At 37.7% G+C, this 18,111-nt stretch overlaps 3 protein-coding genes across 4 annotated transcripts in view; all 3 read left to right on the top strand.

Annotated features, from left to right (window-relative positions):
* Positions 1-2,049, top strand: part of LOC127429232 (phospholipid-transporting ATPase IC-like) — a 46,867-nt gene extending 44,818 nt beyond the window's left edge. Inside the window, exon 28 of the mRNA XM_051678126.1 lies at positions 296-2,049. Within this exon, the coding sequence (XP_051534086.1) occupies positions 296-526 (231 nt within the window). The 3' untranslated portion in view covers positions 527-2,049. The remainder of the gene's footprint in view (positions 1-295) is intronic.
* LOC127429268 (secretory carrier-associated membrane protein 1-like) overlaps positions 1-18,111 on the top strand; it is a 129,543-nt gene that overhangs the window by 97,506 nt on the left and 13,926 nt on the right. The gene's annotated exons all lie outside the window — the stretch shown is intronic.
* LOC127429243 (dymeclin-like) overlaps positions 5,200-18,111 on the top strand; it is an 88,215-nt gene continuing 75,303 nt past the window's right edge. For both annotated transcript variants that reach the window (XM_051678164.1, XM_051678165.1), the window contains exons 1-2: positions 5,200-5,378; positions 14,461-14,657. In XM_051678164.1, the coding sequence (XP_051534124.1) occupies positions 14,518-14,657 (140 nt within the window). In that variant the 5' untranslated portion in view covers positions 5,200-5,378; positions 14,461-14,517. The remainder of the gene's footprint in view (positions 5,379-14,460; positions 14,658-18,111) is intronic.

The raw sequence follows: 18,111 nt of genomic DNA, 5'->3' as shown, positions 1-18,111 counted from the left end.
CATATTAAAGATTGTTAGGTAATGAAAAAACTGTCCTGAAATCTGAGTGAGTTCCTGAAATATTAGCATATAATGAATGTTTTGAAGTATTGGCTACTTTTGAGAAGTTATTCTGTTGTGAATTTCTCACATTTAGACAGTTTAGGATGTTACATTTAGTGTGTTTTTAAGGAAACGGTGGATTCACAACGCAAGTTACGCATTCTTACTAGCGCATAACTTGGTTCAATTACAATTAAAATTATACACAAACAAAACAATTTCTAAGACGTTTGGTTTCATGTTCTTCCTTCAGGTTCAGAAAAACAGGAAAAAATACGAAATGGAAGAGGAAAAGGAGGAGAGAAAGAAGAGGAAGCCCACGTTCCAGCGCGGCGGACGTTCTCGACGCTCAGCGTATGCGTTCTCGCACTCCCAAGGTTACGCCGACCTCATCCGCACGGGTCGCAGCATACGCCAGAAACCGCGCGTGCGCCCTGAACTCCGAGAGAGCATACGAGAGGTTCCTCAAGCTGAAAACATCTGAAATGTTCACGACCCACTCGGGCTGCGCTCCAAATGCACTCCAAACACTGCTTAGTAATAAATACTGAATGTGTTCAAGTTATGTGCCTTTGCCCAATCATATCTGAGCTGCCCACTGGAATGGGCCAATAGGAAGAGCCGTAGTGAGATCTAAGGGGGAGGGGTTTAATGAAAGCGCTAATGGGAGATGGGGGAAGGTCTAACAAGGGCTTTAAATCTACAGTACAATTAAACACTCACCGATGACCAGTTCTGGTTTTAATGTTGTGCACTGCGCACAACAAATTGTATATCTCAGGTTTTTGTTTTATGATGTCACACTTGTGTCAGTGGTTGGGACCTTGATTCGTTTTTGCATATGTGCAATGAAGGGTCCTGTGTGTGAATGTGAATGTGTGTGTGTGTGTGTGAATGATTTTACACAGGAAAAAATGATTTCCTTAATCAGTATTTTTCTCATTAATCAGTAAAAATATATAAACACCTTAAAGCAAGATGTAAAATTGTGTAAGGTAAAAAGACCAAAAAAAAAAAATGTTCTACCTTGAATCAAAATACGTTCTCTGAGAACAAGTCTTAATATCTTACGCAGTTTTATCTCCTCATGTAAATATATCTTGTTTTTGGACATTTTTACTAGAAGAGACAAAAGTACTGAGTAAGAAAATTAGTTGCGGTGCAGTGATATAAAAACAGAGATTTATTCACGTCATTTATGCACGTTTAAGTGGACATGTTTATCCTTAAATGGGAACTCAGTAAGGAATGATCCAAAATAATTTGATCCCTTTGGCGGGATATCCAAATAAAGGGCTGAATCCTACAAACGTCCCGATGAATTGTCCTCACGGATTGAAGCTTTTCAGGGTGTTGGTCTCTTGTTCTCGATGATGTTCCTTACGGTTAACCGTTCTGCTTTATGAATAAATTAATCAACTGTAGAGTGGTAAACCTCATGTTTACATAAATACTACTCAACTCATGTTCCTCAAAGTCCTCTATTCTCAGCGGAAATTGTTCTGGCTCCTTTTTTAAAGACATGACCCGTAAAATCTGTCTAGAAGGCCACTGATCTTTTAAATGCACTCGTGTCTTCTGTGATTTAATATTTCATTGTGTTTCTTTTAAATGGGTTGTTTTGCCATCAGACACAGCTGTGTACGATTAAAGATGTAATGAGGTAGATCTCGTTTTCTTTCATCATGTCTGCACTTTGGTTCAGGGACTTGGGAGATGGAGATATCTTTCTCATTTTTTACACTAGTTACGTGAAAACTGTTACATGATTTTTTAAATAAATTTACCATATTATCGCTTAAGAGAAAGCATTATATAAATTAGGCTGCCCAATGTATATGAACCCTTAAAGAGGCGTTATGCAGCCACATCACTGTGCCTTAGAATCTAACAGACCTACCTTTACACAACTGTGTGGATTGTCTGTCTGTAATGTACTGTAATATACTTTGCACAAATGTCTATAAATAAAGAATATCATCGTAGCATTTTTGGCATTGTGACTTTGCTTAATGTATTAATATTACACATAATAGAAGAATTAAACTGTGATGTGTATATACTGTATATGAATTTATTACAGGGGTAGTTTACTCGAAAATTGTTCTTAATGGTTTTTAACCCTTATGCACTGCTTATCATTAAATCACGTTCCAGTTGTTCCCGGTCAAAAGTGACCGGAAACAATAAACGTGTAATTCTTTTAATTGTTATGAATGAAATGCAACAACTCTAAATTAAATAATGTGTGTGTATGTGGGGGATTTAGACCTTTTTTTTCTTTTATTTACCACTTTACGTACCTATATGCTTGAAAATTGACTTATTTACTTTTCTTATGAATATTTTCTCAAATACTGAACCAATCCTCATAAGTTCGAAAGCTTAAAGTCTCAAGAATCAAACTGTGCGGGGGCCTGGGTAGCTCAGTGGTAAAAGACGCTGGCTACCACCCCTGGAGTGCGCTAGTTGGAATCCCAGGGCATGCTGAGTGACTCCAGCCAGGTCTCCTAAGCAATGGTTGCTAGGGAGGGTAGAGTCACATGGGGTAACCTCCTCGTGGTCGCTATAATGTGGTTTGTTCTCGGTGGGGCGTGTGGTGAGTTGGGCGCAGATGCCGCGGTGGATGGCGTGAAGCCTCCACATGCGCTATGTCTCCGTGGCAATGCGCTCAACAAGCCACGTGATAATATGCGCGGGTTGACGGTCTCAGACGCGGAGGCAACTGGAATTCGTCCTCCGCCACCCGGACTGAGGTGAATCACTACGCGACCACGAGGACTTAAAAAAAAAACTTTCACTAGGAATTGGGCATTCCAAATTGGGTGAAAAAGGGGAAAAATAAAAATAAAAAATTATTAAAAAAATAAAAAGAATCAAACTGTGCTGTCCATTTAAAAAAATAAAATAAATATGAAATTACAAGTATAAACACTAGATGGCTACAGAGAGCTACTTATCCATGCCTGGTTGAAGAGAAGATGATTTCTAGATTTTGTCACAAGTTCTGCATTTATATATATATATATATATATATATATATATATATATATATATATATATATATATATATATATATTTAAACACTACTTTTGTCAAAGTTTAGCATTTTGTTTGATTTGTTTGAGGTTATTTTTGTCAGTTTGTGCATACCTGAAATGAGTAGAATAACAAGTAATAACCTAATTTATCCCTGGTTGTTACAAGATGAATGTGTGTGTGTGTGTGTGTGTGTGTTCAGCATTGTAGATGTGTTATGGTCTCACCAATTCATTTTGGTGTGTGTGTGTTCTGCATTGTGGCAGATTTTTTTTTTTTTTTTTTTGTGACAAAAAAAAAAGGTTCTGTTTTATAGTCTGACCAGTTCAGTTTTGTGTGTGTGTATGTTTGTGTGTGTTTTGCACTCTTGATGTTTGTTAGTCTCACCCATTCATGTCTGTGTTTTTTATTTTGTATTTATTTTATTTTTTTCTGCATTGTGGCTGTTTTTTAGATTTTATTTTATTATTTTTTTAATCTGTGATTTTTAGTGTTTCCCATTCATTTCCTATGATGGTCACTTTTGACCGGGAACAGTACAAGTGTAACTTTTTTTTTCTTCTATCACTTAGACTGATCGAATCAACTTTTTTGTGTGTGAGTTAAGATATCAACTGGATGAAAAGTCACCAAGTCTTGTACCCGTCAGATAAAGGAAACCAGTTTTATTGAAGAAAAATTGATTTCGGTCAAAAATGACCGAACAGTGCATGAGGGTTAAGTGCAGGAAATCTACATAGTATTAAGTGAATATACAAATTCTATATTACGTCATATATATACAGTGTATATATATATATATATATATATATTCATAAAAAAGTAAATTTGTGTTAAAATGCGTTATTTTCACATTTTAGTTTCATACTGTACATTCCACATTGTTTTGATAGCCATTTAAGCAACATTTAACCTGTTGAGGTTGTAAACTAGAGACATTTAAAAAGGCCTAAAAGTTGTTTGCTTTCTTTTTTAATAAGCTCAAAATAATTCAAAAGGGTAGATGTAAATGGGTAGAAACTACCCTTGTTCATCTTAAAACGATATCTCAACATCTCAATTTTTGTAGTATACATGATTTTTATTTTTATTTATTTTACTAGGAAAATATCACTTGTGAGGGTTAATCCTTTGCTTAATGGCAAATATTATATAAATAGACAAATTGAAGTTGCTAAATATATATATATATATATATATATATATATATATATATATATATATATATATATATATATATATATATATATATATATATATATATATATATATATATATATATATATATATATATATATATATATCTTGTTATTTCACTTAAGTGCATTTTGTAAGTTTCCTTGTCTCAAAATTATCAATTGTATGAAGGCTAAGATCATGAATATTAATTAGATCTTGCTGATCTTGCTGACATTTGATGATTTCTGTGGACGAGCCACTACCAATAAAATTAATGGCAGAAATTGGAACGCCCAACGAAAGGAAGTCCCGCCTTACAGTTAAAAGAGCCAATCACCTTCTAGATACAGACAACTAGAAATAAAATTCGAGAACGCGCATGCGCATTAGCAATGCAAGCCATGGAAAATTTCGTTTTTTAAGCTTAATCTGAGGTAAAGAAACACAATTTATGATACCAGTGTTGTCATATTTTACTGCTTATTTGAAACATGTTCTTTTTTCGTAATCAGGACCAACCGTTTTGGAGATTTCGGTCTTTCCCCATTCAAGTAGATAGAAGCTGCATGTTCATAACTGGAAATAGCTTCCCGAGAGCTTTCCAAAGAGGGCTGCGGCCAAACGGGATATATCACTCTCCAAAGGGCACTTTGAAGGGAGAACAATCATGCTAGTCAAGCTGAATTTCCAATAAAAATAACTGGAAAGTGAGTTCTGAATGACCCTTATTTTGAGCCCCACACCTTGTAGCCTTTCAAAGCTCTCACAGTGGATGGTAAACTCTTCGAAGGGAATAGGGCATAGGGATCATCACGTCTGAATGACACGCACCCTTTCTTAGCTGGCAAGGGCGCCTCGTATCCTAATTAATATTCATGAGCCTTCCGCCAATCAGTTGGATTCGAGGACTGACCTGCGCGTGCCCCGCGGGGCGTGTTGTCACGCGCGTCATTGGCGACGTGGAGACGCAGCTCAAGCAGTCACTGTTAAACTCACTCTCCTGGACATTTACCGCACTAATTACTACTCATTCACTCTAATTCACCTAGAAACACATAGACGCCTGTCTCACGGATCAGTGGTTTCTCTGAGCAGCTGTCACGTCTGACATTCGTCAGGTAAGTTACACTAGCCGTTTAGCCAGCTAGCATGTTATTATGGAAGCTAACAGGTTTATAATGGAAGTCTCCATTCACTCGCGTCTGCAGGCTAATCTGTGCTGAGCGCTGATTTACCTGGACACTTAATAACTTATTATTTTTATTGTAATTTTAGTCAGTGTTTATTGTACATTTTTTAAAAAATGGCTAATGTTTGTGCCATCAAACTGGAGACTAGTTCAGTGGCATGTTTGCAGGGTGTTTGTATTAAAGTGTGTGTGTGTGTGTGTGTGTGTGTGTGTGTGTGTGTGTGTGTGTGTGTGTTTAACAAAGGTGTGTGTGTTTGTTTGTAGGACACTGTGTCTACCTGTCACACTGTTTAACGTGTGCTGTTTGTGTTAAGTGATGTTGAAACTTGCTTAATTTGTATAGTTTGATGTTTAAACTGTCTGTTTGGAGGTTTACAAGTGATACAGGAGCATATTTATATTGAACAAGATTTTCAGTGTCTGATAAATGGCATTTCTTAATTTAATGTTTTTTTAAATTTATTTATTTATTATTATTTCTTTATTCCTCCTTAAAGGAATATTCCGGGTTCAATACAGGTTAAGCTCATCTGACAGCATTTGTGGCAAAAATTAATTTTGACTTGCTCCTCTTTTTCTTTACAAAAAAAAAAAAAAAAAAAAAAAGCAAAAATCGGGGTTACAATGAGGCACTTACAATGGAAGTGAATGGGACGTTAAAATATTCACTTTTTCAAAAGTGTAGACACAAGACATAAACAGTATGCATGCAAACCTTTTTTGTTTAACCCTTTAAGCTCGGATGGGCCCGCGAGAAAAACAGATTGTCAAAATATTACTAACTACAGTCTTGACTAAAACAAAATAGGTGTCGTTTTAAAGCTTAGAAGCTCTACTTTCCAACGCAGACATTATGACCAAAACTGAACAAGAGCGCCTCTCTTGGGATTTCATATGGTTAATTTAATGTTCCTGACGCAACCCAGTCTGCTGTGCATTTTCTACTATGCGAAAGGGGCTCCAACACACACACAGATACATGCACTTACTTACAGTGACGTCAGCGCAGAACAACACGTGTCAAACTCGCTTCATTTCAAGTGGCCCGTGAGCTCATTTCTGAAATGTAGGATGGCAGGGGATTGCAACGTTTCACTGAAAAATCAGTTAGCGCTTTCCTCGTGAATATAAATGAGCCTTCCCCTGTCATCTGTATGTTTTGGAGCGCATTTTTCTCGCTTTAAAAGCGGAATGAAACAGCGCTACACGGGTCAACACGGCTTAATCATAGCAGCACGAGGGCAGAGCAGGTGCGGTAATTCGTGGACTGGTCTCAACTGCACAGACTATTTTAAATGCGCTTGTGAAGCAGTAAGATGCGCGGCGGGGATTGCGAAACCCGTTTGAGTGCGGTACTGAATTGTCTGTTGCAAAGCTCCAATGTCTCGGTGATGAAACTAGCTTAAAACAAACAGCACCCACATTTTAAACGACACTGACAAAGAAAACAGGAGAAAACATAAATTTGAAGGCTGTTCAATTCTCAGATCACAACGCTTACAAAACTTTACCATGGATTTACTGTAGTAACACTAACTGCATTTAGGGCTCTGTAGCGCCCCCTTGAACATGGGCATGTAAGTGGGGCCTCTGTGGCACCCCTATTTCACATACAGTCACCAAACTTGGTACATATATTGTTCTCATCAAGCCGAACAACTTTCATACTTGCAGTCATTATCTCACTGTAACAATTCAAAGATGGAAAAGGAGGAAGCTGGGACCGGCTTGACAAACATGTAGACATTTAATAAACACTTTTCAGTGTGTAACTTAACAAAACCACGCACTGCTTTTCAGCCAGCTACGTATGAACATAGAGAGACACACACACACACACACACACACACACAGACAGACTTCGTGAATCTCTCTTTCTTGTCTGCCGCTGTCTCCTCTCCTTAAATACTCCCGCTGCCCCTCACTGGAACGTGAGACCGGTGTGGCACACAGGTGGAAGTCATTCACCACTTATCTTCCCGCCTCGCTCGGCCCCGCCCTGCTCGCCACACTCGCACCAAAAGGAAGTCTGCCATTTTGGATTTTTTGAATATTGCAGTCTCTGAAATTTTAAATACTCCTCCTAGGGGATTCATGTGACTATCACCAATTTTACACAGCATTATGCCAAGTAGTGTTGTCAAAAGTACCGGTACTTCGGTACCAAGTCAATACTAAAATAAAAAAGATGTAATGATACCAGTGTTTCTGTAGTACCGAGCACCGACTCAATCTGGTACCAACTGGTATGACTGACACACGACAGCTTTAAAATGCTAATTTTGAGTATGTGCTCTGTTACTCCTTACATTGAAATGGCCAGTTAATTAAATTAAAATCATGACATGTCCTAGTTTGATTTATTAAACCACTAAACGCTGCAATCTTAGTGTGGAAGAGCTGCTTACTTTGAATGAATGTATAAATCCGACCGCTCAAACATATTGAGAATCATTCACGACATGTTGTATGAGATGACTGAGCAGAGCACTAATCTACTGTGAACCGCGCAGCACATGTAAACTATATATTTATATAATTAAATCACAGCATTTGTGCTTTAATTTCAACTTAACTTTATTTATAAAGCATTTAAAACAACAGAGTTGACCAAAGTGCTTCACAGTAATACAGTTTCAAACATAACATTTCAAAATTACCACATACACAAACACCAGTAATTTAAAATACAAACACTTCAAAACCATGTCCTACATTTTATTTGTCTGACTCAAAGGCCATTGTAAAGAGATGAGATTTCAGACATGACTTAAAAGTCTTCAAAGATTACACTGGACTGTGACGTGAACTTGTTTATCCGGAAAGTGAAGATTCAGGCAAAAAAAAAAAAAAAATACACGTCATAATAAAAGCACATTTCAAAATATAAGCTAGAGCCCTGAAATTGAAGAAATTGTTACAGAAATATATTACAACTGTATAGTAAAATGTAATGTTCACTGTAATGATGATGATGATAATAATAATAATAATAATAATAATTAAGCAATATATCACAAGCAAGACTGCTGTTGAATAAAAGTTTGTTGAAAAGTTCTATTCAACAAAATTTTGGTACCGTGACAACACTAATGCCAAGACATTGAAGATGCTAAATTGCGGACTGATTTTTTTAAATATATTGAATGGTGTTGCCATGGTGAAGCAATAAATTAATGGCAAAAAATGGGAAAGAAGAAGTGTCTCACATCTTCTGTGTGCATTGTGTGATTTAGATCAAAATTTTGCTGTATGTTTGATAATGGGGGCTGATCAGATGGATGTGGCTATTGTGGGTCATGGTCATAGCGCCACCACCTGGCAGCAGGAAGTGTAGCACTTACAACATGCTTTGAAATAGTCCTCTTACATTTACCCAAATCGCTTAGAATAATGTCAAGATACAGCTGATGTAAAATTATGAAGGGTTACTTGATATCTTAAATTGTGTTGCCATGGCTTGCAATGTTATTTTTCTTTTCTTTGTATATTCATGTGTTTTTGAGACACTTGTCTTTCTTTCCTTGACAAAATGCATGTCCATCATGCATTGTTGTCCGAAAGCCACCAGGTTGAAATGGACCCATGGTGCTTGGGCCCATCATTGCTGCTTGCAGCTATATATATATATATATGCACACACCATTGCACTTGTGTATATGGCTGTGTGACAATAAAAGTGATTTGATATATACAGTTGTGCTCAAAAGTTTGCATACCCTCACAGAAATTGTGAAATTTTGGCATTGATTTTGAAAAACTGACTGATCATGCAAAAAAACTGTCTTTTATTTAAGGATAGTGATCATATGAAGCCATTTATCATCACATAGTTGTTTGGTTCCTTTTTAAATCATAATGATAACAGAAATCACCCAAATGGCCCTGATCAAAAGTTTACATACCCTTGAATGTTTGGCCTTGTTACAGACACACAAGGTGACACACACAGGTTTAAATGGCAATTAAAGGTTAATTTCCCACACCTGTGGCTTTTTAAATTGCAATTAGTGTCTGTGTATAAATAGTCAATGAGTTTGTCAGCTCTCACGTGGATGCACTGAGCAGGCTAGATACTGAGCCATGGGGAGCCGAAAAGAACTGTCAAAAGACCTGCGTAACAAGGTAACAGAACTTTATAAAGATGGAAAAGGATATAAAAAGATATCCAAAGCCTTGAAAATGCCAGTCAGTACTGTTCAATCACTTATTAAGAAGTGGAAAATTCGGGGATCTCCTGATACCAAGCCAAGGTCAGGTAGACCAAGAAAGATTTCAGCCACAAGTGCCAGAAGAATTGTTCGGGATACAAAGAAAAACCCACAGGTAACCTCAGGAGAAATACCGGCTGCTCTGGAAAAAGACGGTGTGGTTGTTTCAAGGAGCACAATACGACGATACTTGAACAAAAATGAGCTGCATGGTCGAGTTGCCAGAAAGAAGTCAGTGCCACAAAAAATAATATGCCCGACAACACCTTGACATGCCTCACAGCTTCTGGCACACTGTAATTTGGAGTGAGGAGACCAAAATAGAGCTTTATGGTCACAACTAGGGATGTGCGCTATGACTAATTTGACTGTCGTTTAAACAGAAGTTTTGTAACCGACTAGTCTAAAGAGAAACCAACCTTCAGAAAACAGTAAAAAAACATTTTTTTTAAAAAATTATGCGACCCATTTAAAATACTTAATCTATTCCAAATCTGATGCTAAGTTCCACTGAAAAGTCGCATTTATCTGCGAAGTCCTCGCCTTGAATTATGATCATTGTACATTAAATATAGAGCATGACACGCATTCACTGAATCAACATTAGTGAATATTTAACAGACATATTTATTGAAAACAATTGAATGAATAGTGCAGGATCAATGGAACAACCATTAAAAGCCTGTTCTAAATGGAAATGACCACTTAAAAGTTACTTAACATATTAAAACAGTCAGGACATTGTTGAAAATAATTAACAGGTAGACTAAGTGAAATCTATGAGAGAGAAAATGTGCTGAAAAGTTGCGCGTATTTCACAACTTTCAGTTGTGCATTAACCATTGATCTAATATGACAGCTGTTCGGTAAAGAACATCAAACAATAACAGTTACGATGTAAAAAAACAAATAGCTATAGGATAGAAAAAATATACTTGTGATGTAGCCTGCAATAAACCTAATGTATTCTAAACATGACATGCACACAGAATAAAAAATAGTTTAACCCGTTAAGCAGTCGGCACCTCGTTGAAAATAGCCTTCTTAATCAGCAGATTAAAAAAATTGCATACCTAGTCTAAAACAGTTATCTTCTAGGCTACTTAAATGCATACATTTTTTGATGAGTAAAATTAACCCGTCGACATGGTCCGGTGAACGACGGGACTTGACTCACTTGAGGCGTCTGTCCTGCACTTGAAAAAGCCCGCTCGGCTTTTAACGTACAAGTATGCACAGATGTAAAGAAGACTCAAATGTGAAAACATCCATAGGGACTTTCAAACATTTGGAAAGCCGATTGCCGCACCACCGAAGTGATTTCATAACTACTTTGCTGAGTTTGCGTGTCTAGCGAGAGGACATTTTCCTGCAAGAGAGAGGGAAGAAGCACGCGCAGCCTGAGATGAAATTAAACTCTGTATCTGCTCCAGATATCCTCTTTTTTTTTTTTTTTTTTTTAAATAATATTTGTATTATTAATTCTATTTAAAATATTTAACATTAATATGACAGTAATTGAAGTGCAGCCTCTGTAAAAATATAAAGCCAAACGTACATGTGTAAAAAGTATTATCAGTTTAATGGGGGGAAATATTAACCGACTAGTAATTCCAGTGTCGACTAGCAGCATCAGAACCGTTTAGTCGACTAGTCTCGCACATCCCTAGTCACAACCATAAGCACTATGTTTGGAGAGGGGTCAACAAGTATTGTACTCCTTAAAACAACCACACAGTCTTTTTAAGAGATAAAATATAAGAGATAAAAAAGTGTCAAAAGCTGGATGTCAATATCATATAGCTACTGAAGAACTCAAATGTGCAGAAGATGCTGAGAAACCAAAGAATGTACAGTAGCTGGGGGGGTTTTACTTTTTTTTATTTATTTTTTTTTAATCACCTTCTCTCCCAATTTGGAATGCCCAATTCCCACTACTTAGTAGGTCCTCGTGGTGGCGCAGTTACTCACCTCAATCCGGGTGGCGGAGGACGAATCTCATCTGAGACCATCAGCCCGCGCATCTTATCACGTGGCTTGTTGAGCGCGTTACCGCGGAGACATAGCGTGTGTGGAGGCTTCACGCCATCCACCGCAGCATTCACGCTCAACTCACCACACGCCCCACTGAGAACGAACCACATTATATCGACCACGAGGAGGTTACCCCATGTGACTCTACCCTCCCTAGCAACCGGGCCAGTTTGGTTGCTCAGGAGACCTGGCTGGAGTCACTCAGCACACCCTGGATTCGAACTCGCGACTCCAGGGGTGGTAGTCAGCGTCAATACTCACTGAGCTACCCAGGCCCCCTGGGGGGTTTTTCTTAAGAAATGTGGGCAGCTTTACTGCTCAGGACAAAGCAGGGACTCATGAACAATTATTACACAAACAGTCTTTGATCATCGAGAAAGCAACACACAATATTAAGAACCGAGGGAAAGTAAATTTTGAACAGTATTATTTGTGTATATATTTGTATGTATATGTATGTATGTATGTATGTGTGTATATATATATGTATATATATATATATATATACACTATATTGCCAAAAGTATTCGCTCATCTGCCTTTAGACGCATATGAATTTAAGTGACATCCCATTCTTAATCCATAGGGTTTAATATGACGTCGGCCCACCCTTTGCAGCTATAACAGCTTCAACTCTTCTGGGAAGGCTTTCCACAAGGTTTAGGAGTGTGTTTATGGGAATTTTTGACCATTCTTCCAGAAGCGCATTTGTGAGGTCAGACACTGATGTTGGACGAGAAGGCCTGGCTCACAGTCTTCGCTCAAATTCATCCCAAAGGTGCTCTGTCGGGTTGAGGTCAGGACTCTGTGCAGGCCAGTCAAGTTCTTCCACACCAAACTCGCTCATCCATGTCTTTATGGACCTTGCTTTGTGCACTGGTGTGCAGTCATGTTGGAACAGGAAGGGGCCATCCCCACACTGTTCCCACAAAGTTGGGAGCATGGAATTGTCCAAAATCTCTTGGTATGCTGAAGCATTCAGAGTTCCTTTCACTGGAACTAAGGGGCCAAGCCCAGCTCCTGAAAAACAACCCCACACCATAATCCCCCCTCCACCAAACTTCACAGTTGGCACAATGCAGTCAGACAAGTACCATTCTCCTGGCAACCGCCAAACCCAGACTCATCCATCAGATTGCCAGATGGAGAAGCGTGATTCGTCACTCCAGAGAACGCGTCTCCACTGCTCTAGAGTCCAGTGGCGGCGTGCTTTACACCACTGCATCCGACACTTTGCATTGCACTTGGTGATGTATGGCTTGGATGCAGCTGCTCGGCCATGGAAACCCATTCCATGAAGCTCTCTACGCACAGTTCTTGAGCTAATCTGAAGGCCACATGAACTTTGGAGGTCTGTAGCGATTGACTCTGCAGAAAGTTGGCGACCTCTGCGCACTATGCGCCTCAGCATCCACTGACCCCGCTCTGTCATTTTACGTGGCCTACCACTTCGTGGCTGAGTTGCTGTCATTCCCAATCGCTTCCACTTTGTTATAATACCACTGACAGTTGACTGTGGAATATTTAGTAGCAAAGAAATTTCACGACTGGACTTGTTGCACAGGTGGCATCCTATCACAGTACCACGCTGGAATTCACTGAGCTCCTGAGAGCGGCCCATTCTTTCACAAATGTTTGTAGAAGCAGTCTGCATGCCTAGGTGCTTCATTTTATACACCTGTGGCCATGGAAGTGATTGGAACACCTGAATTCAATTATTTGGATGGGTGAGCGAATACTTTTGGCAATATAGTGTATTTGTGTTTATATTTTGTCTTGTGGAATACATGTGAGTATCTGTTATGTCAAATAGCTTCTTCAGGGGAGTACAAAATAAAAAATAAAATGCAATTTTTATGATCACTCTTATTTATTTATTTTTAAACGATAATGTCACAATTATTCCACCCCCACTGCTCATCATTAATAATATTTGAAATTTCATTACATCATGTTAATTGATAAAATGTAGAATTTATAAAAAAAATTAAAAGCAAAAATGTGTTTATAATAACGATGACACAAATTCTAAATATATATATATTACACATTTTCCCATACTAGACATAGTGCGTTCCTGGTCGATTACCTCCTAAACATTTGTTAATGGTCCGTTCATGCCATGTCGGAATTGCTTTAATTGTAAGTTTCCAACTTGTAAATATTGTTCATGTCACTCGTAATACAAGTTGTGAACTCCGAGATGTTCTGTGAAGTCCTTAAAAATGAAAAATTGGTGCTGGAGAAAGTACTTGAAAGTCCTTAATTTTCATTCAATAATGTCTTTATGAACCCTGTAGAAAGTAAAGTCTTGTTAAAACATTTTCACACTTACTAGTTTATATAATTTGTCTATTAACAATATCCAACAGTGTATGTACATGCATCACAGGAGATTTAAGTCATTTGTGTATATATATATATATATATATGTAATATTATTTCTGAAAGTCATGAAAATTTCACACACACACAAAAAGTTATTAGGGCCGAAATTGTTTGGTTTGGTGCAAATGACCTTGTAATTTGTTGAAAAATTGATAGAAATATTTTTTACACCATAAATATTGAAATGTCTATCTTACTCTAAAGTTTCCAAGTCAGTTTTAATGAGAACTTCATATAACAAAAACATGAAGTCAACCCCTTGGACATAAAATTGCCCAAAATTAAAGAAACGCCCATATACATACATATGTAATAATTAGTTAAGGTTATGGCACTACAGCATCATCTCACAGTGAAATTACATCTCCCATGATCCAGGGCTTTGATTGGCTGGAGATGAGGCTGTGAGCAAGTCTCTGGTGGTTTCCAGGGGCGATGGGTGCCAACACCAGTCAGGTGAGCGACCTATCGGAGAGTCAGAGCATCCGCAATCTCATTGGTCCAGACGCCATCTCTGAGAATGACCCCTTCTGGAACCAGCTGATCTCCTTCACATTCACCAGCCCAACCAGCAGGTGAGATGCTCCTCTAAACCTGTTACTGATAACCAATACACTCTCTCATTCATTCAAATATACCCTGAAATATGCATATGCTACACTTGAAAAACATGTCATTTTTTTCCCCTGAAGTCCACTTATACTGGTAGAAAAAGTTTGTGCATTTAAATCGGAATTTGAAAGCATTTCTGACATTATGACTCATCCGTTTGTGGTTACAGTAATGCACATACAATAGAAGGAAAAAGGGCCAGCGTTCCAGACGATTTAAAAGCTGAGATGTGAAGCTTGTATTTCTGTTAAAGCATTTATATGAATTTTTCCTTTAACAATTGTGTATTATTTCAGCTGTAAAGTTGTCTAAATTGACATTTTTGACTAATTTAGATATTATTAACACAGGCCAGTTTCTGTGTTTGGATTTTAAAAAGTAAAAAGTCCTTCCACGTATCATGTGAAAGTTAAAGTTCAGCAGCTTTACATGGTCATGACAGCAGTTGAAAAATTGGATATAACTTTATACAGAATTTTATACTTTTTTTAGTAAGCGATTCTATCACTCTAGCTTCATATTCGCACATACAAAAAAAACTGTCTTCAACAGAACACTAATGAAGATTTCTAGAAGAATATCTCAGCTCTGTTGGTCCATACAATGCAATTGAATGGTGGCTGGAACTTTGAAGCTCAAAAAAGCATATAAAGACAGCATAGAAGTAATTCAAACTACTCCAGTGGTTAAATCCATGTCTTCAGAAGCGATATGATAGGTGTGGGTGAGAAACAGATGAATATTTAAGCTCATTTTTTACTATAAATTCTCCTTGCACAGTAGGTGGCGATATGTACGAAAAATACGAATTGCCAAAAACAAAAGAAAAAGAATGTTGGAGATTTTTTTTATTAAAAAAAGGACTTAAATTTGTATCTATTTCTTACCCACACCTATCATATCGCTTCTGAAGACATGGATTTAACCACTGGAGTCGTTTGGATTACTTCTATGCTGCCTTTATTTGATTTTGAGCTTTAAAGTTCAAGTCACCATTCACTTGCATTGTATGGACCATCAGAGCTGAGATATTCTTCTAAAAATCTCCATTTGTGTTCAGCTGAAGAAAGAAAGTCATACACATCTGGGATGGCATGAGGGTGAGTAAATGATGAGAGAATTTTCATTTTTGGGTGAACTAACCCTTTAACGTTGTGTTTGTATAATTTTGAAAAAGTGTGTATTTTAATGTATATTGTCTTACCCCGTTTAATTTGTTATAATTTTTATCCCCTTTTCTCCCAATTTGGAATGCCCAATTCCCACTACTTAGTAGGTCCTCGTGGTGGTGTGGTTTCTCGCCTCAATTCGGGTGGCGTAGGACAAATCTCAGTTGCCTCCGCTTCTGAGACCGTCAATCCACGCATCTTATCACGTGACTTGCTGTGCATGACACCGCGGAGACTCACAGCATGTGGAGGCTCATGCTACTCTCTGCAATCCACGCACAATTCACCACGCGCCCCATTGAGAGCGAGAACCACTAATCGCGACCACAAGGAGTTTACCCCATGTGACTCTACCCTTTCTAGCAACCGGGCCAATTTGGTTGCTTAGGAGACCTGGCTAGAGTCACTCAGCACACCCTGGACTCGAACTCACGACTCCAGGGGTGATAGTCAGCGTTAATACTTTTTGTGCTTTATAAAAACAAAACAAAAAAACAGGGATGAGCCCAGATAATTTTCACATTGTGCCACAATTTCTATCAATAGAGGTTAACTTGTATTGAACCCGGAACATTCCTTTAAGTCAACACACACACACACTTCCAGGGCATTTGTAATTTCTTAAACGAAACAGAAGCAAAATCTCATCAGTCTTGTCGTGACCTGAAGAAATCCAGACAAACATAACTATTCACAATATTTCTTCTGTGCTGTGTTTGAAAATACATGTTGTATACTCAGACTGTTATACTGTGTGTTGTGTATTTCCTGTCCCTTCACATTGTAAGATAGTGACCAACATTCATTTCCAGATATTGTTTATATTTCTGCTAATGTAACTGTTTACACTTCACATCTTTCAGTCTGGAGATGTACAGTGTTATGAGCTGAGGTCAACATGTGTGTGCTTTTGTAAAAAAAACAAACAAATAAAAAAACCTGCCAATTTAGCTCATGTTTTCCTCCCTCTGATGTCTGTCTAACAGCAGACAGACACCAGAGGGAACCAGAGAACTTCTTTTATAGAAACACTCATGCTCATTATGACTCGACACTTGTTGAAGTTATCTAACTATGGATTACAACTTCTTACAAATAAACAACAAACAAATATTTTTTCTTATATATCTCGGTTGAACAAGTGAATATAATCAAACCACACTGGCATACATTAACACGAGTTAACTTTATAATGAAAACAGTTTTAAATGCATCCTTAGGACAAAGGTATTTTTCATAATATGCAGGACGGGGCATGTTGTCACAATTGTTTTAAATGTCTTAAATCTATACAATTTATCCATTGCAAAATTTGCTGGCCAAGACAACGTCATTTACCAGTTCCATTTTTGTTGTGAATTGTTTTGTGCCTTATAATTGGTGATGATCGGGGGTGACGGGGGGATGTGTCACATGAAACCTACACAACTGGTTTAATGGCAGGTTCCATTGTGCGAACTAACCCAAATAGTGCGGCATGTGTAACACTATATTGGTCAAGTTTTCACAAAAGGTCAACTTGTGTTCTGAAAACGATCTTTTTTTTCTGGGCATTAACGTATAGAAATGTTGAAAGCTTTTTTGTAGCCATGACTTCAAAGTATGTGACTATTTTCTTTCAAAAATAAACCTTCCTTGAGAAATACTCACTGGAGTAAAAATTGACAACTTGCTCCTGTATTCCCTTTTAATGTAGGAAATAATATAGTTTTTCGATAGCAAATTGGACCTACACAAAATTGCTGAAATTAAAGCAGTAGTTCACCCAAAAATGAATTTTGAAATTCTGTCATCAAATACTCACCCTCATGTTGCTCCAAATACATATGACTTTCTTATGCGGAACATAAAGGAATGATTTGAAAACAAAATCTAGTTATAATATATATGTAGTTTTAAATCATTCCTACATACATACATACATACAGTGCATTCAGAAAGTATTCAGACCCCTTCATTTTTTCACACATTATGTTGCAGCCTTATGCTAAAATGCTTTATTATTTTTTCCACATCAGTCATACCCCGTAATGACAAAGCAAAAACCAGATTTTTGATAACTTTGCAAATTTATTAAAAAGAAAAAACTAAGTATTCAGACCCTTAACTCAATACTTAGTTGAAGCACCTTTGGCAGCGATTACAGCCTCAAGTATTTTTGGGTATGATGCTACAAGCTTTGCACATCTGGATTTGGGGATTTTCTGCCATTCTTGTCTGCAGATCCTCTGACGGTCCCCATCAGGTT

The sequence above is a fragment of the Myxocyprinus asiaticus genome, chromosome 38 (genome assembly GCF_019703515.2).
Source record: "Myxocyprinus asiaticus isolate MX2 ecotype Aquarium Trade chromosome 38, UBuf_Myxa_2, whole genome shotgun sequence".
NCBI lineage: Eukaryota > Metazoa > Chordata > Actinopteri > Cypriniformes > Catostomidae > Myxocyprinus > Myxocyprinus asiaticus.
Note: the sequence above shows the minus strand (reverse complement) of the source record. Positions and strands in the feature narration are given on the sequence as shown.